Raw genomic sequence first — 25,003 nt, forward strand, 5'->3', positions numbered from 1 at the left:
ACCGGTGTTGGTGGCCTTGAGTGGGGAATTCAACTCGGGTCGCCAGGTTCGGAGCGGGCTACCGCTCCCCACACCACCGACACATATCCACAAACAGGCGCACACAGGGAGACGAACAACGGGTGTGCAGACAGCCCTCCCATACAAGTTTATTTGTGTTTTGTTGCGTCACACTTCGCAGTAACCGCTCCGCGGCGAGGCTGGGCAGCCCCTAAATGCCTAGACGCTCACAGGAGCGCTCATCGGTCAAATCTGGAACATGGAAACGACGGCCAACAAAAACCCCTCCACACCCACCCTCCACAGTTCCTTGTTGCGGTAAAAATATCGTAATAAACAGCACACGAGAAGGGACTTTACAGGGATTTTTGCTTTTCTTGCCCAGTGCAGCACAACTGCGCCTAGGATCCCAAATCAGGGGTTCACAGGGGGCACCCCCCCCCCCCGGACCCTTGCACAGACCCCCTGGCGAGGGGATATGTGCGGCGGAGGCCCGACGCCAGAGTCCGTGGCCTCACACGCAGACCACCGCGCTTACCCGCCCCCCCTCCCAACCCCCCCTCCCAACCCCCCCAACGAGGTTCACCTTAAACAAGGACAGTGCATTAATTTCCGTTCGTCCGATGATCGTTCGGTCATTCGTTCGATCGATCGAGCATTCGCAAAAGGCGTCACACACGCGCGATTCGACGGGAAGTCCCCCGTTTCAGCAGCAATGCCTGGGTATATTCTGGCCGCCTCTCCCGTCCCGAAACCATTCACATATCGAGAGCGTCGCGTGAGACTACACGGGGGGGAGGGGAGCAGGAGGGATGGAGGGGACGTGGAGGCTCTCGATTGGCGGTGACGTACACTGGAGCAACCGCTTGTTGTAGCGAGGATGGCGGACAAGCGAAGATTGGCGGACGCACGTGCCAAAGGAGCCCGCTGGCCTTGGGGCAGAAGGACGAAAGGTCACCGACAGTCCCATGTCAAAGCCGCCCACCCCTTTTCAGAGGACGTCGTCACATCAGTTTTGTAACAATGTTCATTTCAGCTCTTTACGGAATAATTACGTGCGCTTCAATTCATTTAATAATTACCGTACTTTAAGCTTTTCCTGTATTCTTTTTATGCATTAGGTATTAAATGTATTTGTATTGAATTTATATTGTGTACAAAAACGAAATTAAAATCCATACTATAACAAAGGACCAAACAAAAAAACAATTTTAACGGCGGTTGAGTTTACCGAAACGTATGTTCACACAACGTCCTTTTACGTTTAAATTTAACTTCCTTTTATCGTACAGAACTCACAACACCAGATGCCGGGTAGGGGGCAAGTTTCTCCTCGCCCTATAGACACTCCTGGCAAAGGATCTACATTCAATGCAGCCAGGACAGCACTGCCGGGGCATTTCTCTCCGCGAATGTGAGAGAGCGATGGAGCAGGCAGGCAAGCAAGACAGCTGGGCTGGCCCCTCATCACTCCCTCTGTTCCAATCCTGTCTTGTCCCCGCGCTAGTAGGGGTAACCACCCCGGTTACGGTTCCCGTCCGATCCGTAAGCCGGGTGCGAGAAGCCAATGCCCGTTTTCGGTGAGCCCCAGGATGCCGGTGCCGGCACGCCGGCGGCGGCTGCGACGTTTCCAGGAGGCGTGTGAGTAAGTCCCGACGCGTTCACCGCCGCTCCCGCCGGCTGCCCTGCGCCGCCGATGGCCGTAGAGTTCGCGCCGCCGCCACCGGCCCCGTACGCCGGGCCGTCGCTGTACACGTGGGGCTTCCCGGCGCTCCGCAGAGCCGATTCGGCCGAAGGCCGATGGCCGAACTCGAACCTCAGGTCCTGATCGCCGAGGAACTGCTGCAGGGCTTGCCCGCCAGACAGGAAGCTGGAGGCGGCCGCTCCGGGGGGGTAGGGGTCCGAGTAGGCCCCACCGCCTGCACCGCCGCCGCTCGCCGTCGAGCCCAGGCTGTCGATGCGGTGACGCGAGCGTTCCGAGCCGTATCCCTCCGCCGCGGCGGAGTAGTGATCCGAGCCGCCGTAGCGGTCCGCGCTGCGGTAACCCTCGTTGGAGTAGGAGCTCCCGACGGCGCCGCCGCCGCCGCCAAACACGTCGGACGGCAGCTGGCGCCGGCAGTCGTAGTCGTAGTCCTCGGCGCCGCCGCTGCCGTCGCCCTGCTGTTGCTGCCGGTGCTGCACCAGGAGCTGCATCAGCGCCGCCTTCACGCCGGCGTTTGGGTCGCCCGGTAGAGGCGGCCTGCCGTCGCTGTCTTCCCGGAAGTCCTGGCCGGTGCCGGAAAAGTCGGCATCGGACGAGGAGGGGGGCGGTGGTTCAGGGGGCTCTGGCGGACGTTGGTTTGGGGGCAGGATGCGCTGCTGCTGCTGCTGTTGCTGCGGCTGAGTTTGCGGGGTGCGCGGTCGGTGCAGCGGCGTGTGCGGCGCTGACGACGGCGGTAGAGGCGGCAGCGCCGGTTGATGCTGCTCATCCGGAGGAGACGGGGACACGTTGGAGAGCTCGGCAGACGAGCGGGCAGAGAAGCCGTCAGAGCCTGGGTCGGGGGAAACACAGGAAGGTCGTGTGACAGGACATACGGGACCGACAATACAAAAGAATAACCATTCTGTATCGAATCGCGACTCCCATATCTTGACAATTAATTGAATTCACTACATCCCTGGTATTCTGTATAGGACGGGGGTGGAGCGGTGGACATCAGTTGGCATACTGATATATGAACCTGGCGACCCGAGTTTGATTCCTGACCATGGCTAACAGCGGCAGAAAGTGACGTCCAGGCCCTCTTGGCATCTTGGGCCTTTGGTATTGCGCTCGGCAACCTGTGATAATAAAGAAAACCACATGGTACGGGCACCTGAGTCCGGTTTGTGCTGGTACGACTGTCGTGGATACGCCTCCTCCGTCGCTCGCATCGGAACAGAGTTGGACTGCGCCACGGTGACGGGCGTGGAGGGAGTGGTGGGCAGTGGTGGTGGGGGCTTGTGCTGCTCCGCTGTCGGCGCTGGGAGAGGGTTGTTCCCACCCAGTGCTCCCTGCTGCTGCTGCTGCCCACCGGCCTCCTGCCCCCCCGCGCCCTGCAGCAGCTGAGCCAGCAGCAGCGCCACCACGTTCTGGGCCGCATCACCATCGTGGCCGCCAGATGCCGGGGGCTGAGAGTTACTCGGCGCCTGCGAACAGACGGTCAAGACAGGTGGATGTTATAACTCAGTGGAGTGTTAAGTCCACCATGGACGAGAGTGTCGTGTGACACTTCAATGTCGTGTCGTTAACAGGACAAAGCAAACCAAGGCGATGTGAAGGCGCAATGCCCACACACACACGTGTATTAGATTTAATATCCCAACAGCGTTGTATACAAATGCAAGGCAAACCCTGGACTTGTTTAAACTTCACTGAGTCTCATCGGTAGGGTGTGCGGCCTGATAGAGTAAGACAAAGCAACCTCTTAATTTTCAAGCTATTATAGTCGAGTATATTTTAGGCTATCAAAATGCAGATGTGAACCTCCATTAGTGAGATATCGCCAAGGTGTGTATATACGGGGCACTTTTTTTATTGTGGTGTCATCTTATTTTAAACATACCTCATGACACGAGACAGAATTAGGTGGTAGCTCCACTCAATTGAGTATTTGGGTAGCTTTATTCTTCCCATTTACAGCCCTGAGCCAATGGTGAAACTCCATATTCTTATGGCGTGGCTGATTTAATCCAGAGGACAGCTGTTATTGACTTCCCACAGAGTAGCACTCATTTTGATCAACCTTGAGAGGTAAGATGATTGGCCATGTGAAACCTAGATTGAGTTGCAACTTTCCGATTGCGAGTATTTTCGGGACAATGCCGGCAATTTAAAACAAAAGTTTCCACATCGGATTGCTGCTCTTCCTAGTTGGCAACTGATAAGTACATTTTCAAACAGATCACAGATATTCTCATGGCCACTTTGATGATTAACAGAACAAATGCCGCTACCTGTGCCGCCACCGGTGGTGGCTGTGGCGGTCGTGGCGCCTCCCCTTGGCTCCCACCACTGCCGCCGCTGTTCTGCTGCTGTTGCCTCACGACGGCGCCCAACAGCCCGAGCGGCAGCGTGAGGCCGCTGAGCAGCTGGCGCATCTCCGCCGTCACCTGGATGTTCAACGCCTGCGCCAGGTGCGCCAGGCTGAGCGTCGCCTGCGACTGCAGCAGGTTCACGAGGATGGCCAGCTCGGCGGCGGACAACTGCTGCGGCTGTCCTGCTGCACTCAAACGCACACATACACAGACGCGGGCTGTTGGGACAAGTGCTGTTGTCTAACAACAAGAAGGATCACAGCCGGGAGGAGACTTCTTACCGGCTATGCCCGAGTCGTTGGGCGGCGCCGGCTGTTTCTGTGGGGTGTTGTTGCGGCTCTCGTCAGCCGTGCCACCGCTGAGCCCGTCCTTGCGCGTCAACTTCGGCGCCACAGCTTCCTCCACGCCGCCCGCCTGCTTCTGCCGTCGCCTCTTCTTGCTCCACAGCTCGTGGCAGTCCTGCCACAGCGGCAAGCTGGCGCAGCGCAAGGCCGGGAGGAGGGGGGGTAAGTATACAGGGGAAAGGGTTATATGAGATGAGGTGAGGTTGGCTGAACCGTATGGTTACTGTTCCTGCATAGCAACCCAATCCTCCTCTTCCAAGACATTTAAAATTCCCATTGTAAAAATATAATATACATACATTTGAAGGCATCTCAACCGATGCCCAACACAGAGAATATATATTTTAGTTAAAGCATGGAGATCTTTCCTCCGAATAATAGTAAAAAAAAGCATGCATAAGGCATGGAGTATGCAACACTTTCCAAAACACGTTTGTCCTCAGAAGTATTTAAGTAGCAGTACGGAATTCGGCGAGTAGAGTTCAGGCTAAACTCTTTTGCACATTAGCAAATCACCCCCTTTACTCTAGCTTGTCTCCAAGTCCAAGGCAAACCTTTCATCAATGTGGTCGGTTTTCAATGGAGTATGTCCCGAAGAGCAACACAATATTACACTGCACTTTGGTTCAAATTAGATCATCTTTGCGACAATTAACTAACATGTCTCTGTTATGGGCGGATAGAGATAATAATGCATACATTGGTGTGCTGAACTAGTGACGAATTGGCATGTTTTGTTTACGTGACAAACCTTACTAATTGGCTGTGTTGGGTGGTGGCGGGTTTAAAGACGCATTTATATTTATGCAATTTAACCAAAAAAACCTCATGGATAAAATTGGTCGCGAAAGCCTAAATGTTAAACATTATTCTCAGTTTAACATGTAGGCTTTCGCGACCAATATTATTCATAATAAAGGTTTTTGGGGTTAGATCGCGCTATTTATAAATGTGTCGTAACCCTCCACCACCCGACACGGCCAATCAGTAAATATTGTCACGTTGACAAAACACATAGTTCACTACTTTAGCCTACCGGTGTGTTGAAGAGTGAATCCACAACATTTACACATTTTTGAGTACGACTTTTCGCTGGTAATAACATCCAGCATCATGGGGCAATTTGCCAGAATCGTGAAGCGCTCCACCTGCTCCCGGTCTTAGATAGAGCAGCAGGGTGACGTCATCATTTAACCCAATCAGATGCAGATAGGGGGGGTATTGTAATTATATAATAAATTAGTAATCAGTTAATTGTTATGATTAGTAATCAGTTGTAGATTAGTAATTAGTTGTAATGTGTATTATTTAATAACTGTACCCAATCACTATACCCAATCATGTGCAGAAATCAGAGGTGGCGGAGGGGGGGGGTTATTGTAATTATATAATAGATTACAAAAATAGTAAATGTTGTGGATTCACTCTTCAACACACCGGTAGGCGAAAGTAGTGAACTATTTGTCTTTTGTCAACGTGACGCATTTTACTGATTGGCCGTGCTGGGTGGTGGAGGGTTACGACACATTTATAAATAACGCGATCTAACCCAAAAACCTTTATTATGAATTATTATTCTCGTTATCAATGTCCGCCGTGTGTTTGTAAGCGGTGTGGCTCACTCGGGTGGGGGCATCTTGTAGGGGTCGATGTCACGCAGGAAGTCGCTCTGGAGGGCTTGCTCTGCGGTGCACCGTTTGCTGGGGTCGAGCGCCAGCATGTGATCAAACAGGTCCAGGGCGGCCGTCGGGAGCCTGGGGTTACACATACATTATACAGAGATGGCGATAAAACTCCCGGGAATGCGCGCGTGTGGCACTTGTGCCAGACTAAGTGCACCTTACTATACAAAAAGCACAACCGCATAAAATGTTATCACCACAACACTTGACGCACATGTAAACGCGTGTAGATGCGCCAAACGTGTTTGTCTCAGAATGGGATTAGTTACAAGCTGGAAAGCCAGGACTTCAATGGAATATCTATTTTTGTTAATAGATTAATGTGTGCAAGGAAACCCTCAAAAGCACGTACAAATGAACGTAAAATGTTTGGAACGCATGTTTGTATCCAGCAGTCCTAAGGTGTTGGGGGTAGTTGGATAATTTACCCTACAATTTTGACACCGAGTCAAATGTACTTTCATGCGATTAAAGAGAAAATATGACCAATACTTGTACAATCCTTACTGCCACATAATATTCCAAATTTCCATGTAATGCAAAAAATTACTTTATAACAAACATACAATGTACAGCCCTTGTGTCAATCGACTACTGGATGAAGGCCTCTTCACACGATCAGTCATTGGGATTATTTGACCATAACTCACCACAACAGTCAGTGCGGGTTTGGTGAAATGAGGCTGTGGGGCACACAACGAGCTCAGATATCGCTTGCCACTGATGTTAGCTGTTGATGGGAATCAAAGCTCACGAGCGCTTCACGCGCTACCCATCTCACCTTGCTAACCGCCGTACCTGTATTCCAACGTGAACATCGTTTTCACGTCTCTTTATTGAGAGTTGGCGATTTTACGGAACACGCGCGACGCCCGCGCTCACTGCTCACTGCTCACATTGAGAACTCCTCACGCAGCCGGCGCCGGTACTGCTTCTTGGGCTTCATGGTGTGGAAGTAGGGCAGCTTGATGACGTCGGGCCACACGGCGGGGCACGGTGTCCCACACAGGCGGCTGCCAAAAAATCACCGCAAGCGTAATTCCAGATGAACCAAGGGAAGTACAAAATTAGTCCCTAGGGACCACTGGAGTTATGAAGCACAAGTGAACAAAGCACTACACATAGGTAAGAGTACCCATGAAGTTGGAACCGCTAAGTTTCCAAATCAACATCTCACGTGTTTTATGCAACTTGACGGTAGCTCAGCAAGGTGCATTATCAATTTTGCAAGATCACACCACTGTGACATCACAGCAGCGCCACTCTCCTAAGTGATGTCAGAAATGTTGAAGGGTCTTTTTATCTTATCGACAAAGCTTCAGACTTGAGTAGGACAGCTTCGGATATGCACTCTATGCAAACAGCTGTAAATTAACAGTTAAGTGTTTTTTGTTAGCTAGTGACTTTTATTTTACTCGGTGTGAACCAATAATGACTGTCTCATTTTACAAAGATGACCTAGGTCAGTAAGTGACTTCGTCCTCCAAGGAGGTGCATGCTGGTGTAGATATATTACACTATTTCTAAGTAATAAAACACAACATTGCTTGCTTCAAGAGCCGAGTTGCATAACAACAGTTATGCAACTCGCCAGAGGAGTTATGGCAGGCTAAGTGGGTTGTAGGACAATGCAAAATATTCAAATTGCAGATGGCTGGTAAGAATGAGGTGCTTGTGTGGGAGGGAGAATCAGTGACAGAGATGCAGCATTGGGCTACAGACTGGGCTAGAGTTGAGTGGGGGGCAGGGGGTCAGTGGCCAGTGTTAGGGCTGGTAAGGTACAGACCTGATGAGCTCCAACTGTGCCATCTCCTGGTTGGCCTGGAAGATGGGCTTCCTGGTGAACAACTCTCCCAGGATGCAGCTGTAAGGCACCACACATGCACGCCACCGCAAACTCGTAAAATTCACCAAAAGCTTAATTTTACCATATGACTGGGCAGAGATATGGGAGTAGTTTAACTCTGGGGTCGATTAAAGAAGTACCACTAGACTGGTCCCGTACCAAGAGAATGAGTAATTTATATCCATAGTTCAGGGCAAACAAAGGTGATTGAGTGCTAAGCCATTGCTTGATTGAGCAAGACCATTCTTTCAACTTCGACTTAATTTCATTAACATCAATATTTTACCAATGAAACACAACACACTTAACTTTGTTGTTCACTCTACCTCTCTAGATATGTGAAAGGAAGCAGGGCCATTGCCCAAACCATCGCCTATATATATTTTTACAGTCTTCTTGACCAATTTGCTAATTGTGCGTGTGCAGCACTGGAAGTGCAGCATCACCAAATCATGTTTAATATTTTACCAATGCCTTTCTAATGCTAAAACAGCCATAATATATCTTAGCAAAGAACAATAAATATCTCACACCCGTTACAAATCATTTAAAGACCATTCACAATGCACACTCCATATCTCTCGTCACTAAAGACATGTAGGCTAATGAAAGCCACACTAACAAGTGGGCAAGGGAAGAATGGAACATAACTGTTCCAGATGGATGTTGTAGGTCTGTGCTGCCACCTTGAGGCAGCTATTACGACACTAAACTCTAAAAGGTGCCAGAAAAAAACGCATTAACACGATTGGGCCAACCTAGCACAGTGCTTGGGTAGGGGGATGTCTTTGGATGTAAAGGTTTCAATTTCACATATTTTTATTGCTGTGTTTTTGCTTGCCTCAACCATTGAGAGACACCGCTACTGCAGCTACTTTTGGCTCGTCCACGTCCAAAGATGGACAGTGGTTTTTAAATGAGCATCCGTTTCGGAAGGGTGCGGCAGGGCCGTGTCAAGGGAGGGCCCCGCGTACTCCCTGCGCCAGAACACTTCACACAAAGATCCCCCGTAAAGTCTTTGACTATTGGGGAAAATGCTGTTAAGAGAGCTCTTACTGAGGTTGGAATGGCACAAGAGGGTGCTGGTGGGTGGCCAACACCATACCTCGGCCGCATGTCTCTCCGGTGCTAGTGTTTGTGCACTGCACCAGTTACTTATTTAAGGCCGAGTGGCTGCGAGTGAGAATTTAACTCAGGAAACCAGTCACAGCAGTGCGCTGATCACTACACTGCTGCTACCCACCATTCCGCTCTGCACACACACACACGTAGAGACCTCTCTCGTGCTTACCCGCAGCTCCAAACATCGATGGCTGGGCCATAGCGCTCCTCGCCCAAGAGAAGCTCCGGCGGTCGGTACCACAGAGTGATCACCTTGTTGGTGTACGGCCGGCTAGAGGAAAGACGTACGTACGCGCACCATAGGTAGAGAAGCAACGTGAGGGAAAATGCACGGAATAAGACAATGGCTCAATGCCCACAACCAATAGAGCCAGATCTAAATCTTCAAAACTGAATAAAATTGAAACCAGTTAGCTTTATATTTAAAATGTAATTCAAGTTTCATCTTACCAATGCACTGTCAATATATCCCATGAGCACCCTGATTCATCGTAGAATGTAGCCTCATTAGCAGGATGGTATTTAATCCTGTTACAGGAATAACCAACTCTTACTGCTACAAAACCCTCATTTTGGGTCGCATCTTCCTAAAAAAGGAATGCTAACTGCACAGGCTGACGTGAACGGAAAAAATACGTTAAGAAACAAGAAGCGAACCCTTCATGCAACGTGCGTAGGCCCCCGCAGAACGTACCTCTCTTCCGAGCTGTACAATCGCGCTAATCCGAAGTCTGCGAGCTTGATGTGGCCCCTGAAAGACGCAGCAAAACATTTAGACGGTGCGCAGAAGCAAACGCTAAAGATTCCGAAAGGTGTCTTAGTCTGGCTTTCCGAGACTTGACAATTAACACTTAATCCTAAGAATCTTACAGGTACTCTAGTCTGCAGGCAATTGCATGATTTGGTGTGTGTATACCAAAAAAATCTAAAACTAAAACAATAAACAATTAACAAATATTTAATTATTTCCTATTTGTGCTTGTGGAACAAATGCAAACATTTATGCATACTGTTTTTACATTTGTTACGTGATTTATGGGAGCATTTCCGTAAAGTCGGATTTACGCAAGTAGGGCCTCTTCTGTATTACGGCAGCACTGCCATCTACTGTCCACCACTTAACTCTGTATCCTACCTGCTTCACACGCTGGAGGCCCACCCCAATACGGCAAGTCCTCACTGAACGCGTGGTTTTCACACAAAGCATTTTTGCGAGAACGTGGTTCTTCCATGAGTGAACACTTTCGGCACTAAGCGTAAAGCGCCCGTTATAACGCGGTTTTTGAGCGGTCGACGACGAACTGCTGTCTTGAATAGCGCAGCTGAGAGGTATTATACAGGAAGTGGAATGATGCAGTAACGTGGCCGCATACCCTCAGTTATTTGGCCCGGACATCTTACTGTGTGTGCGTACACCGTATCTTGGCAAACTTTTTCGTTATATTATTTATGGGGAAGATGTTTTCACTTCACGCATTTTTCACTTCACGCTGAACTTTTCAGGAACACATCTACAGCATTAAACGATGACTTAAATGTGTTATTCAGGCTTTCAAGATCTGACGAGAGCGGTTGGATTCATCGTGACTTGGTCGTTGTCATTGTACTGCAGCAAATTGGTGGTCAATCTCTATCGCAAAATCCAACTGCAACCCCTTCCCCCCCCCCTCATAGATAAGCATTCAAATGACTGCATCTTGAAAGCACTTTGCAAATTAACGAGCTGCAGAATAATTTAAACGAAGGTGATGACGCTGGGGAGGCAAGCATAGGGAGCGTTACCGATTGTTGAGCAGGATGTTGGAGCACTTGATGTCACGGTGCAAGAAGTTCTTGCGGTGGCAGTAGTCGAGGCCCTCCATGAGCTGCTTCATGAAAGACTTAATATGATCTTCGCTGAAGGACACCAGCCCGGACTCGAGCAGGCCCATCAAATCATGGTCCATGTAGTCAAACACCAGGTAGAAGGCGCCTGCCGCAAGAGGCAGCGCACAAGCAACCAGAATTAATTTTGTTTCACGCAATTAGTGACAATAATAATTTATCAACTAAGTGTTTTTTTTTATCTTAGTCATTGATGATGAGCGGACGAAGCATAATGATTTACGATTATCTGCCTTGGACCAAAGCATGGCTATGTGACAATGATGGGTGATCGGTATGAGAAGATCAACTCACAACACTCGAAAACCCAGTTTAATCACAGGGTGGCTGAAAAATAAGTTTCAAACTCAGGGTGGTCTCTATGATGCTGGAACATGGCTCCAACATGGTATTAATCAGTAGCTTTTAGTTTGTTGTCCAGCTCCTCCGATTAGCACGGGTGGCCACGTACAGTGCGAAAGAAGTTCAGCATACATATAATACAACCTGGCCGGCCCCAAGCCATCCGACAATCTCACCCTTGTCCTTCTTGAAGTCGATGGCATCCTCTTTATCTGTGACGATCTCCTTCATGTTGATGATGCTGCGATGGTTGAGCTGTCGCAAGATCTTGATCTCGCGGATGGCCGTGATGGGGAAGCCTTCCTTCTCGTTGTCCAGGCGAACTTTCTTTAACGCTACGAGCTCGCCTGAGGGGGAAGGGGGGGAACGGGGGCGGGTGTGAAGAAACGATAGACACGCGGCCCCCTCGGCGGTTTACACCACGTATGTTTTCACGTGTCTCCATCTCTTTTCATACGAGGTGAACTACAGAGGCGGGAGCAGGTTGAAGCGCTTTTGTAAAGCTGAACTTGAGATGAAAATTGAGATTTAGCGAATCTTTCCTGGATATTGTTTTAACTATGATAAACTGCCGTTTTATAAAAGTACAGCATATAAAAATGGTGGCTTGTTACCTAAGGTTAAGGGGATATTTATAAATGCTTAATGATATAAGTGTGCAGCTTTTAAGGAGAGTTGAGACCTAATTAAATAACAATCACTCCATAGACACACACACTTAAAATGGCCAATTATCCTGCCTTGAGAAAAAACGGTGAGGTGGGCTGCCATCGTTATCATGAACAGTTTTATCACAGTTTAATTGTTTTAGATAGTAGTCACGGTTTGCTTTTGTCGTACATGTTTTGTAAGGTGATTCAACATTCATGTTTTCATGAAGGGTGTCATTCTTTTTACTATTTGCTTAGCTGGTCCATAACCCTTGCGTAAACTTAATTTTAAGTTGTCCACAAAAAATGTCACAAAAATGGACGTCGATAAAAATATGGAACAAAAACTGATGCATGCACAAAGAAGCATGCTCGGAATGGCATTGAAAGATATGAAGAAGAACGCATGTATTATATAACAAAGTAAAGTTAGAGACAATAATAATTTAAACTTGTAATGCGCCGCACAGTATTCGCTCACTCTCAAAGCGAGAGTACTACTCAGGAGGCATGAGGAGCCAGACATTGGGGAAAGGTGGCCGCGTGGTGAGCTGGCCACCATTTCCCACAAAACTCCGTGGTCCTCTACAGTGAGGGAAAAAAGTATTTGATCCCCTGCTGATTTTGTACGTTTGCCCACTGACAAAGAAATGATCAGTCTATAATTTTAATGGTAGGTTTATTTGAACAGTGAGAGACAGAACAAAAAAATCCAGAAAAACACATGTCAAAAATGTTATAAATTGATTTGCATTTTAATGAGGGAAATAAGTATTTGACCCCTTCTCAATCAGAAATATTTCTGGCTCCCAGGTGTCTTTTATACAGGTAACGAGCTGAGATTAGGAGCACACTCTTAAAGGGAGTGCTCCTAATCTCAGCTTGTTACCTGTATAAAAGGCACCTGTCCACAGAAGCAATCAATCAATCAGATTCCAAACTCTCCACCATGGCCAAGACCAAAGAGCTCTCCAAGGATGTCAGGGACAAGATTGTAGACCTATACAAGGCTGGAATGGGCTACAAGACCATTGCCAAGCAGCTGGTGAGGTGACAACAGTTGGTGCGATTATTCGCAAATGGAAGAAACACAAAAGAACTGTCAATCTCCCTCGGCCTGGGGCTCCATGCAAGATCTCACCTCGTGGAGTTGCAATGATCATGAGAACGGTGAGGAATCAACCCAGAACGACACGGAGGATCTTGTCAATGATCTCAAGGCAGCTGGGACCATAGTCACCAAGAAAACAATTGGTAACACTACGCCGTGAAGGACTGAAATCCTGCAGCGCCCGCAAGGTCCCCCCCTGCTCAAAAAAGCACATATACATGCCCGTCTGAAGTTTGCCAATGAACTTCTGAATGATTCAGAGGACAACTGGGTGAAAGTGTTGTGGTCAGATGAGACCAAAATGGAGCTCTGGCATCAACTCAACTCGCCGTGTTTGGAGGAGGAATGCTGACTATGACCCCAAGAACACCATCCACCGTAAAATATGGAGGTGGAAACATTATGCTTTGGGGGTGTTTTTCTGCTAAGGGGACAGGACAACTTCACCGCATCAAAGGAACGATGGACGGGGCAATGTACCGTCAAATCTTGGGTGAGAACCTTCTTCCCTCAGCCAGGGCATTGAAAATGGGTCGTGGATGGGTATTCCAGCATGACAATGACCCAAAACACACGGCCAAGGCAACAAAGGAGTGGCTCAAGAAGAAGCACATGAAGGTCCTGGAGTAGCCTAGCCAGTCTCCAGACCTTAATCCCATAGAAAATCTGTAGAGGGAGCTGAAGGTTCGAGTTGCCAAACGTCAGCCTCGAAACCTTAATGACTTAGAGAAGATCTGCAAAGAGGAGTGGGACAAAATCCCACCTGAGATGTGTGCAAACCTGGTGGCCAACTACAAGAAACGTCTGACCTCTGTGATTGCCAACAAGGGTTTTGCCACCAAGTACTAAGTCATGTTTTGTAGAGGGGTGAAATACTTATTTCCCTCATTAAAATGCAAATCAATTTATAACATTTTTGACGTGTTTTTCTGGATTTTTTTTGTTATTCTGTCTCTCACTGTTCAAATAAACCTACCATTAAAATTATAGACTGATCATTTCTTTGTCAGTGGGCAAACGTACAAAATCAGCAGGCGATCAAATACTTTTTTCCCTCACTGTATATATTAAAGACTTATCGGCCAATATATTATATTAGGCACGAGGAGCCAGACATTGGGGAGAGGTGGCCGCGTGGTGAGCTGGCCACCATTTCCCACCAAACTCGGTGGTACTCTCTAGATATTAAAGAGTTATCGGCCAATATATTAGCGTGTACATGTGGGAGAAAACCAGAGCATCCCGAAGAATACCCACGCGTGCGAGGGGGCAACACTACACCCCCTACAGATGGGACAGGTGGGGTCCACATTTGTTGTACTGCAATCTCCTGACAAGCCAGGGTATGGCAGCTAGATGCCCATGGTAAGGGAGCATGATCGACCGACACCCACCTCTACAGTCCTGGATTACAGGCATGTATATAGCCGCCACTGCCTATAACTTGTCATCATATTGTATTGTGTGTATAAACCAGCAACAATTTAAATGATTCATTCCCAAAGCCACAGGGATGCAAAGTGTAAAGAGAGAGGCGTATGGACAGCGTGAGAGTGAGAAGTGCGATGCGAGCGGATGGATAATTACCTTTACCTGTGTCTTTGTCTTTGGCCTTGTACACCTGCCCATAGGTACCCTCCCCGATGATGCCAATGATGTCGAATTTATCAACGCAGCGCTTGCCCCAGTCGGCCTCCGTGCCCTTGATCTCCCCGTAACGCGGGCCGCAGATCCTGCGCACGGCACAGACCCCGAACGTCACGCTTGCCATTACGCTTCAGTAAATAGCACAAGCCTACTACATGCAGAATCACCCGGAGCGCACCAGACTTCATGAGATCACAAGAGACTTGAGCAGGAATGAGCCTGGACAGTGCCGCGATGGGTGACTACCATGCACAAATTGCGGGGCTGTTGCGAGCAGCTGAGAGAGATGTGCAGCAAAATACATTGTTGTATTGTACTTATTTGCTGCCAGATCTATGCTCCCTGCCTTCAACATGCAAATAACACAAAATGACCTGCACGGAGTGGGGAGGCCCTCTTTCCATAGTGGATTTACAATAGGGTCGCACATGTACAAATATCACAAGAAACAAATGTGATGTCACACATATAAAGCTATGAATACTGTGGCGATAATGAAGGTGGATACTGCACGGCTCCCTTGTTATCAAGTAAAATGCTAGGGCCGATTAAAATTCTAACATTACACTAAGTCCTCGCTTAACGCACGTCCAAGCAATACCTATTATTACGTAGTTTCTGAGCGGTCGACAACAAACTACTTTCTTGGGCTGCGCAGCTGTATGATAGAGTACGCAGAATTATACAGCAACGAGGCAACATACCCTCAAGTTATTTAGCCCACCGTCTTACTTTGTGTGCATACATCGCATCTTACCAAACTTTATCGTTACATGATTTATGGGGAAATTGTTTTCGCTTCATGCATTTTTCGTTTAACGCGGCACTTGTTAGAAAAGTATCTACGGCATTAAACGAGGACTTAATGTATATAATGCCATTATATAAAGCAAACCATCATAGATATGTATACTATTATTTAAAGATGCAACCCAAATGTGCAAACTATTATTACGTTATACAAACATATATCGGATCTCATTTCTTCCAACTTGTTCAGTTTTGTTCACTCCATCAATTCATAAAACGCACAATTGTATGTATGAGACCTCAAGTTTAAGAATTGTTTGTCATTAATGAATTGATGCATCATTAAAGGACTACACCTTCATTAGTTTTCCAAAGCTGTCCTACAAGACAAGAACGGTTTGTTTTCTGGATCTTGCAACAAAGCCATCTTTGCCCTCCATTAATAATAAAATCCCTCGTTCACACTACATCGATTGCACTTTGACACATCTCGTAAATCTGTACACGGCAAACACCACGGAATAAAACCGCACTTGGGCCTGCGGCGAGTGGGCGTCTGTACGGGCGGTGTCCTTTCTCCCGGCGGAGTTTTGGTGAGTGCCGGCGAGCAGTCCCCACCGGGCAGCTCGGGTGGTAGCGGGAGATCGGTGAGAAGGCGGCGCGGTTTACTGTCGCTCTCCTTTTTCGGCGGTTTCCTGGGCCGCGACTCGAGCGGGCTGCATCGTACCGAAATCGGCGGCACAAACATAAAAATCAGCAGGTATATAAACAAGGCATTTTACTTCGCAGTACCTTTTTTGTGTGTTCCCCACAACTACATTCCATTTCAATTATACAATTGGTGTGACATCATGAGACATGGAAAGTTTCATTCGCAACCCTCGCAGTAGGCCATCACGTGTTAGAGAATGACACTGTAATGCGACGTGACAGAGTTACTTCCAAAGTCACTCATACGGCCGTATTTCTATGCTTTAAAAAAGGATGTTCTTCACGTATTATTCGTTTAAAAAAAACGAGTTAAAATATGCTAAAGTGAAAACCGAATGTGATGGGTTATTTTTTAGTGTTCAGCGATTGTTCGCGGACCCAAGCCCATCAATTTGCAACACTAGTTTAATCACGGGTGGTTGAAAACTAGATGCTAATTAAGGATCCCGGTCGTGCTTACTTGGTCTAACATAGCATTAGCTCTCACCCACCAAGACAACCCATGTGGTCATCAGCATTAAAGGCAGAGACAACCTAACAACTTATGTAATACCAACATGCTGTATACCGACCATCGGACTGTGGCCTTCCCAATCCTGGATCAAGTTTGTTTAAAACATTTTTTTAAACAAAACATCTGGAATTCCAAGCGTTCAAATTGCATCACATACAACTTATTTAACGTCTATATTCTCACCACCCATGCAAGCATGCACAAAAGATCCCCCGTATAGCATTAACAGACTGTAGGGGCAAGTGCTGTTTGCGAGCACCTATGAAGGCCGGAACGGTACACGAGGGGGTGGGTGGCCAGCACCACGCCCGACCGCCTTTGTCTCCCCAGTGGCGATGTTTACACACCGCACCAGGCACTCATTTGAGGCTGCGTCGACCTAGGGGAGGCCCAGGACCGGTTCAGATAATCGTCACTGGTGTTTGCCGTGAGCGGGGATCGAACCCGGGTCGCCAGGTTCATTGCGCAGCGCGCTAACCGCTACACTACCGCAAGCATGCACACACGCAAACGAAATATGGGCCACGCACCTGTCCCTGGCCGTATCTTCAGGCAACATGGGTGGCATCGGCAGCGGCGGTAGGGTGTACGTCGGCAAAGTGAGCACCTTGTCCTTGTTGGCCCATGCTGGTTGTGCCACCTTCTCTTTCTCCTTGCCCTCCTTCGCCTTCACCTTCTCCTTCTCTGTCCGCTCTGGCGCTGGCGTTGGCGCCGGCGCCGTCGGCTCAGATTTCACAGTCTTGGCCACATCCTGGCTTGGTACAGCTGGTGGCAGAGGTGGCAGCGGTGGCTGCGCCTCGCTCTTGGGCAAGACTGCCGCTTCTTTGTCAGGTTTCGATGGCGCTTCCTGTGGCAGCGGTGGCGGGGGCTGCTGCTTCGGCGCTGGCTTCTCATTGTGCGCCGGCTGCTTCACGCCCGGATCTGGCGAATGCCTCTCGGTCTTCACAGGCTTCACCTCCTCGTGGCGTTCCCTGGCATTTGAGTCCCTGGCTGTTTCCTTTGCGGTGGCAGCGGTGGCAGCGGCGGCCGGTTTCGTCAACCTGGGCGTGCTCGGCTTCTTGTTCTTGCTGAGCTCCGAGATGAGGCTGGTGGTGATGATGGTACGACGTAGCGGTGGGGAGTAGCTGGAGTGGCGGCTGCGTGAGCGCGAGCGGCGGGACGAGCTGCGGGAGCGCGACCGGCGCTGGTGGTAGGGGCTGCGGCTCCGAGACAGCGCAGAGCGCCGGTACCTGGAATTCACATATCTACCGCCATTACAGCACAACACACTGGGGTTACGCACTTGCAATGCACTAAACGGCAGGGCTGGTCCTTAAAAACACACGCGAAGTTTCAATCGTCGATGGATATCTATTAGCTCATTTGAAGTGCTGTCTGGCTAACGTAGATGAGGTGAAAATCGTCACTATAAGGGACAAGGGCTCCTTAGAGCTCCCTCTAGTGGAGGCCAACAGTGGTGTGAGCACGCAATTGCAGGGTTCATCTTCTTTGGTTCTTTCGGTAAAGTCACGTAGAATGAGAATACAATAATACGTGACTTTACCGAAAGAACCAAAAAAGATGAATCCTTGCAGTCACGAAAGCTTTAAATCGAAATTGCAGGGTTGTTAACCTCTTTTTAAAATTTTGGGAGTCATGCCCATTTTTATCATTTATATGCCAGGAAGATAATATGAAATGTTTAAATAGGTTCTTCTTTAGGCACACTGCAAGGTTGATTTTTATTATAAAGTTCAGGTTTTAAAAACATTCGAACCTCACAAGCGTCATTTGGATAAAAAGAGTTTCTGGAAAATGTAATGGGATGGATTATCAAAAATAATCATCAGCCTTGATAAGTCCACTGTTGGATAAAGGCCTCCCTGTACCGTCACCATCTCTCACGGTCCTTCCATGTAACATCATCAGCACAGCTCCTGCGCACGAGCTGATATCGTGTCATCTCCTCGCTGGCAGATGGCCTCCCAGGCATGTTTTTTTTTTCCTGAGTCTACCACTGTCATTAAGCCTCAACTATTGGCCATCGTCTCTTCCAAGTGACGTCGCCTCCCCAAACCCACTTAAATTTCTTAACAGTCCATGTCTCTTACTTGTGTTTGCTCTCTGACCCGGTCCTGGGCACCCCCTTCACCAACCTGCACTGACCAGAGTGGTGAAATATGGTCAAACAACCCCCATTGACCAACATGGCTTGGGTATTGAAAAATGGCTGTAGAATAGCATGGTTAATTTACGCAAAAAAACAATGATCAGTAATTACATTCAAATAGTCTTTAATTATCATCATCATCAATAGAGTATTACCTCACACTGTCTTTTCTAAACCCAGGCAATTAAAATGTCAGCTCAATACAAATTAAACCATCACTCTGGTCAAGTGAATGTTGGAGAAAGGCCACAAAACCAAATTGAAGGTTAGACGAAGCCTGAGGCCTAAACGAAAAAATATTAAATTCCTAAATAAACCAACTTCTGTAAGTGGTTGTGCAAGGTCGAATGACACGAAACATTACTTTACACTAATGTGATTTGTTTATCCAGAAAAGTCCGAGTCTCATTACTTTTTTGACGACGGTACTGCTTTTAGGGTAGTTGGTCAAATGCATTAATGTTTGACTTGGTGTCGGAGAAAAACAAACATCGTGTACATTAGGGCGGGTAACCACAAGAAGCTCCGTAAGGATGGATTCAATTATCTCCTGCTGTACCGTCACTTCCTGAGTCCTTATCTTGCCTACATTGCCATGATCCCAAGTAAAAACAAAACATATTCAGCACATCATATTCACGTTCAAACGTTGACGAAATAAATGTCACAACTGACAAAGCGTCAGTAGAACGTCGGTTTGGTGACACGCCAGACATTCACTAGCAGTAAGCTACATTAGCTGCCATTAAGCACCAATTCAGTAGCATACAGTGGCGACGGGGGGACGACTGGCTTATTAACTTTTCTTCCTTGAGCGGCGTGTGAATCCCCTTGCCACGACTGTCGAGCAGGCTCAACAGTGCGAAGGCCGTCAACTAACCCACAGCAACCAAAGTCTTCTCCATCGTACGCATAAAAGTATTGGTCTCAATTTGATTTCAGCCGATTACATAGGACGCGAATTTGATAGCTGCGCTGCAATGACCACGGATAAGACAACCGTGGCCTGAACTGGATAGAAATCTGGTGCTCGATAGGAAATGCCACATTTTAACCTCGTGATGCCAATGCCATGTCATACTAGCAGCAGCATTGGAAGCAGCACAGTGGCCAGTTACATTCAATTAAACTCACGTGCATGTGCTTCCCCCGATTGACTTGAATTATTTTAAATGGGGCTTACACGAGAGATTAAAAAAAGTTGATTATGCACCTCAAGATATATTAAATTGCATTTCTATTTGGTTTGGTTATTACTATTTTGTTGATGCTGCAAATTGTGACCAGTCCTGCCTTGAAAATGACACTTTCTTAAAGGGCTCTCAGTTTTTCTATATTTAAATGCTCATGCCCTACTTGTGCAACGCCACAAACCAAGAAGACCATGGTTTACTCCCCTCATCTCTCCAATCGACCTCCCCTCAAGGCGCCACTGGACACTACAGCTCTGGCGGCTGTCTTGCAACGCACAACCAGGAACACAATGGATTAATCCCACGTTCTCCAATTCCCCTCCTTCCTGACGGTAGAATGGACATTGCAAGCGGTGGTGCTATTACATAACGGATAACTTTAAAACACTCACCACGCATCTCCAATCAGCAAAACACTCTCTCTACCTGGTTTTAACAATCGATTACGGTACTCTCTCACATACTCAAATCCACCTCAAGGCACGGGCACGACCAATTTACACCCGATCATCACGCAATGGCTTAAACTCATCTCCCTCCCCCTTAACCTCTGGAAGGAAGGCACGATGGAGGACTTTACCTGGTGTCCGATCCGGGACTGTCGTCGTTCCGCCTCTTGTAGGGACTCGGCGATCGGACCCCGTAGTCGTAGGGACTGCTCCTCCTGCTGTAACGAGGCGACCTCTTCTTGCTGCTGCTGCTGGCGCCGTAGGGGCTCGGCGAGCGGGCCCTCTTGCTGAAGGGGCTCTGGTAGCTCCTGCTGTAGGGACTGCTGTCCAACCTGTTGTTGTAGTAGGGGCTGGAGGAGCGCCGCTTGGAGCTGTACACGTCGTTGGAGCCGGGCGGGCTGTAATTGTTGTAGTTTCCGCTGAAGTATGACCGGTAGGGGCTCCTCCTGGGGTTGCTCGGAGACCTGTGCCTCTGGGGAGGGCTAGGGGATGTCCTGTAGGCCTTGGGGGCCTCCTTGTTGCTGCGGTGGCTTTTGCGAGACTCACGCTCGGGCTTCTGAGGAGGCTTTGGCTCCTTGCTCTTGGCACGTTTGTCGCGGCCGCTCCTGGACGGCTTCTCCTCTCGCTTGTCCTCCTTCTCCTTGTCCCTCTTGCCGGACGAAGACGACTGCCTGGGCCTGCCGTTGTTGTCCTCATGTTCGGCAGCAGCAGCAGCAGAAGCCGCCGCCGCTGCGGATGATGACGACGACGCCGCCGCTGCCGACCTCGAATGCCTGGAAGACGCCGCCGAGACGGCGGCCTCTTTCTCCTTGTTCCTTTCGGCCTTGGAACACGAGGACGACGACGAGGTGCTGGCGGCGATGGTGGTGGTGGTGGCCATCGGGGCGGGGGTTGCAGCCACGTCCTGCTGCTCGGCGTTCTTGGCGGAGGCCCGCTCTTGGTGCCTGGACCTGCTGATGGCGCCACTTTCGCGTTCCCTGTCGTGTCTCCTCGACTCCTTGCTGACGCTGCTGCTGCTGCCGCCGCCACTGGCAGCACCAGCAGCAGCAGCAGCACCACCACCACCGTCCTTGGTCCGTTCTCGGTGCTTCGATTTGGCGGCGTCCCGCTCCTTACGCCGGGCGTGCTCCCTGTCCTGCCGGCTCGACCGGTGCCTCTCTTTGGTCTTCTCCGAACGTTTGGCACCAGCGGCGGCAGAAGCAGAGCAAGAGGACGAAGTAGCAGGAAGTGGAGGCGGCGGCGGCAAGGATGCCGGCGAGGGACTGCGAGACTGTCCCTCAGAAGGCGAGGTGATCTCGTCGTACTCGACGAGAGACACTGCCCTGCCGAGGGACACCTTACTGCTCACCTCGACCCTGCGCAGCACCTCCTGCTGATGGTGATGCTGGAGCAACTGCAGCTGCTTCTGCCTCTGCTTTTCCTTCGACTCTTTCCGACGTTGCCGCTTGTGCTTCGAGGAAGAGGACGACGACGACGGCCTGGTTGTCCCGGAGCGACGTCCTCCACCACCGCCACCACCGCCGCCACCATCGGAGACACCTCCACCTGACGACGTCTCTTGACCGCAGCCATCGGCCCCAGAGCCCGGGTCGCGGCCCTGGGACCTCTCGGTCCTCCTTTCCCGGGCCCTCGATTGCCCCGGGCTGCGAGTTCTCCTCTGCTGCACCTCGGAGCTCGGCATGGCTTGTAACGAAATGTACTCGGCAGCTGCCGTTAACGTAATGTCTGTGGCCTCTGTGATGTTGTTTATCCTCCTCGGAGGCCTGTGTCGCCTTCTCTTGCGCCGCGCTCAGGATGAAGAGGAGGGCGACCCACTGCCGACACACATCCCTGCGCTCTTCTTCACCTTAAGCTATAGCAAACTCTTAAATTACGCCGGGGTTCACTCTCACCCCCCCCCCCCCCAATTAAAGTCCTCTTTGTTTCACTGCTAGCTGAAAGGTTTTCTACTCCGCAGTTTGTTGTTGTTTAGGTTAAGTTCGACCAGAGGACTGCAGTCCTACGGGCCTCAGCACGGGCCGGGAAGAAAAGAATAGAAAGAAAAACTTGGCTCTACTTTACAAGGGATTTTAAGTCAGACAACCAGACGCGAAGAGGAAGTGTTCCCGCTTTCTCCTGCTAACTTTGTACTATTGTTGCTATTATAATTCTATTTACAAGTTGTATATTTTGTTGTTGTTGCTACTAGTAGTGACTGCCTCTGCCTGCCCGCCCCGGTCTGAACGACACGCACCCTAGAGTGACGAAGGCAGACAGACGAAGCAGCCCTAGTTAAGTTTATTCTCTTTTTAATCTCTCTTTGTTTTAAAGTATTTAATAGTATATTACAAGTAGTATTAATGGGCGTTCACTTGGCCTCCCGAAGCCATGTCGTCCTTCATGCCTACAGCTCATGATCGGGCTCCATTTTACATTGACGGTCATCACTTTTTTTGGAAAGAAAAGTTTTTATGTTCGCGTCCAATTATTTGGTCCATATTCGTTCAGGAGGGTTAATTATCGGTCGGGCTATGTTTTGGCGGACGGCGGGGCTCGAGCCGAGGCTGCGCGATTGAGGATGGCTGTGGATTTTTGTTGTTGGGATGCGGCTCCCTGAGCTTTGCACCAGAAAATGGACGCCCCGGCTCCTTGCCGTTTACTTAGCAAAACCGGAAGCCGGTGGGCGGGGTCAAAGGGAGCGTTTCCTTCCGCGCCTCATGCATATTCAATTGGGGGGGGGGCCTTCGCAGTGCTAAGGTGTTGGCCTTGCGTGGAGGGCGTTATGCTAATGAGCGGGCGTGGCCTCGCGGGTATGTTTATATAAGTGGGTGTGGCTTAGTAGTTTACATTGTATTCGATTAACACCAAAATGTTCATATTATTTGGTTCTTTAGATAAAGTCACGTTAATATAAAAATAAAAATAAAGTGAATACAAAATAAAAACCACTAATGTAGATTGTAGCCTGGTTCTTAATCGGAGTGAGTGTACTGGCAGTCTATAATGTAGACTGTAGCTTGGTTATTAAGTTTGGTGAGTGTACTGGCAGTCTATAATGTAGACTGTAGCCTGGTTATTAAGCTGAGTGAGTGTACTGACAGTCTATAATGTAGACTGTAGCCCGGTTATTAAGTTTGGTGAGTGTACTGGCAGTCTATAATGTGGACTGTAGCCTGGTTATTAAGTTTGGTGAGTGTACTGACAGTCTATAATGTAGACTGTAGTCTGGTTCTTAACCTAGGTGAGCGTACTGGCAGTCTATAATGTAGACTGTAGCCTGTTTTTTTAAGCTGGTGGGCGTATTGGCAGGCTATGATGTAGACTATAGCAATGGTTATTAAGCTGAGTGAGCGTACTCGCAGTCTATAATGTAAGCTGTAGCCTGGTTATTCACCTGAGTGAGCGTACTGGCAGTCTATAATGTAGACTTATTCTGATTCTTTCAGTAATGAAAATAAAAAATAAAATCACGACGTTTCGATCACAACACAAGCGGTCGTCATCAGGAAAAGGGGGGTTAGCCTCTAAAGGCAAACTGTTTATAAAGGTTTAGAGATGGGCGTAGCCCAACTGTGTCAGCAGCATGGGCGGGGCAGCTAATGTTAATGTGGCCCAAGTGTGTCAGCAGCATGGGCGGGGCAGCTAATGTTAATGTAGCCCAAGTGTGTCAGCGGCATGGGCGGGGCAGCTTATGTTAATGTAGCCCAAGTGTCAGCAGTATGGGCGGGGCAGCTAATGTTAATGTAGGAGGCAGCAACGCCAACGCAGTGGGTCTACACCAATCAAAGGGCCGCCAGGCAATCATTGCACCTCGCTCCACACACCCACACTGTTGACGGTGGAGGTTGACAAGAAAAGCCAAATTAAGTCATGACCCAAAGTGGTTGATGACATCTTTCCAATGATTGCTGAGTTTATAACCATCCTCTGGGTTGAAATTGTGTCTGTATATATGGATGGCTTCATGAAGATCTATGTTGATAGCCAGTAGGCTTGCAAAGTACCATCGTCTTAGAGAAATTAATTTCGTGTGAGCCAGCCACATTAAATAATGATCAGCCACGGCGGAAGTATTGGTCCTACCGTGTTTCAAATCTACCTTATGCTCACGAACACGGTCCGAGACATGTCGCTTAGTTTCCCCAATGTAACTGCTGCCGCAGATACAGCTTAGTTTGTAGACGCTGGGATATTGCATGTCAGGAATCTTGTCCTTCACAGATGGGATCAGATCACGAATTTTATGTCCTGTGTTAAATCAGACCTGGATCTTGTTTGTTCATGATTTTGGAAATATTTTTGGTTACCCCTGCTATGTATGGCAAGGTGATGGTTTTGATTGGATCCTCAGATGGCTCCTTCCTCACGGTTTGGGTGATGGCTTTGCGGATTGTGTAGTCAGAATATCCATTCCCCTTGAGAGCTTGGTGTACGTGTTTGAGTTCACTGGTTAGGTGTTCATGGTCGGAGATACATTGAGCTCTATGGTGTAGCGTTTTGATGAGGAATTCTTCTGGGATGGATGGTGGTGGGAATCAGGTTTTAGTTAGGCGTCAGTATGGGCTACTTTCCTG

General features: G+C 48.8%; 1 protein-coding gene across 5 annotated transcripts; it reads right to left on the minus strand.

The window, feature by feature from the left end:
- Positions 1-125: 125 nt before the first annotated feature.
- LOC116943756 (uncharacterized) lies at positions 126-23,132 on the minus strand. Of its 5 annotated transcripts, none has more exons than XM_032956947.2 (16): positions 20,582-23,132; positions 18,750-18,794; positions 17,190-17,888; positions 15,968-16,150; positions 14,625-14,770; positions 11,453-11,623; positions 10,833-11,022; positions 9,745-9,801; positions 9,220-9,321; positions 7,869-7,946; positions 6,979-7,095; positions 6,023-6,154; positions 4,338-4,531; positions 3,976-4,241; positions 2,856-3,168; positions 126-2,531 (listed from the first exon to the last, which is right to left on the minus strand). In XM_032956947.2, exons 1-16 carry the CDS (start codon positions 22,129-22,131, stop codon positions 1,504-1,506), a joined length of 5,271 nt encoding a protein of 1,756 aa, XP_032812838.2. In that variant the 5' UTR covers positions 22,132-23,132; the 3' UTR covers positions 126-1,503. The 5 variants fall into 5 exon arrangements, with proteins under 5 accessions (XP_032812838.2, XP_032812837.2, XP_032812836.2 ...); XM_032956946.2 differs by having other exon boundaries at positions 14,631-14,770; positions 17,190-17,903; XM_032956945.2 differs by having other exon boundaries at positions 17,190-17,903.
- Between the last annotated feature and the right edge of the window lie 1,871 nt (positions 23,133-25,003).

Source organism: Petromyzon marinus, chromosome 19 (assembly GCF_048934315.1).
Source record: "Petromyzon marinus isolate PM22_M1 ecotype Great Lakes invasive population chromosome 19, UKy_Petmar_22M1.pri1.0, whole genome shotgun sequence".
Lineage (NCBI taxonomy): Eukaryota > Metazoa > Chordata > Hyperoartia > Petromyzontiformes > Petromyzontidae > Petromyzon > Petromyzon marinus.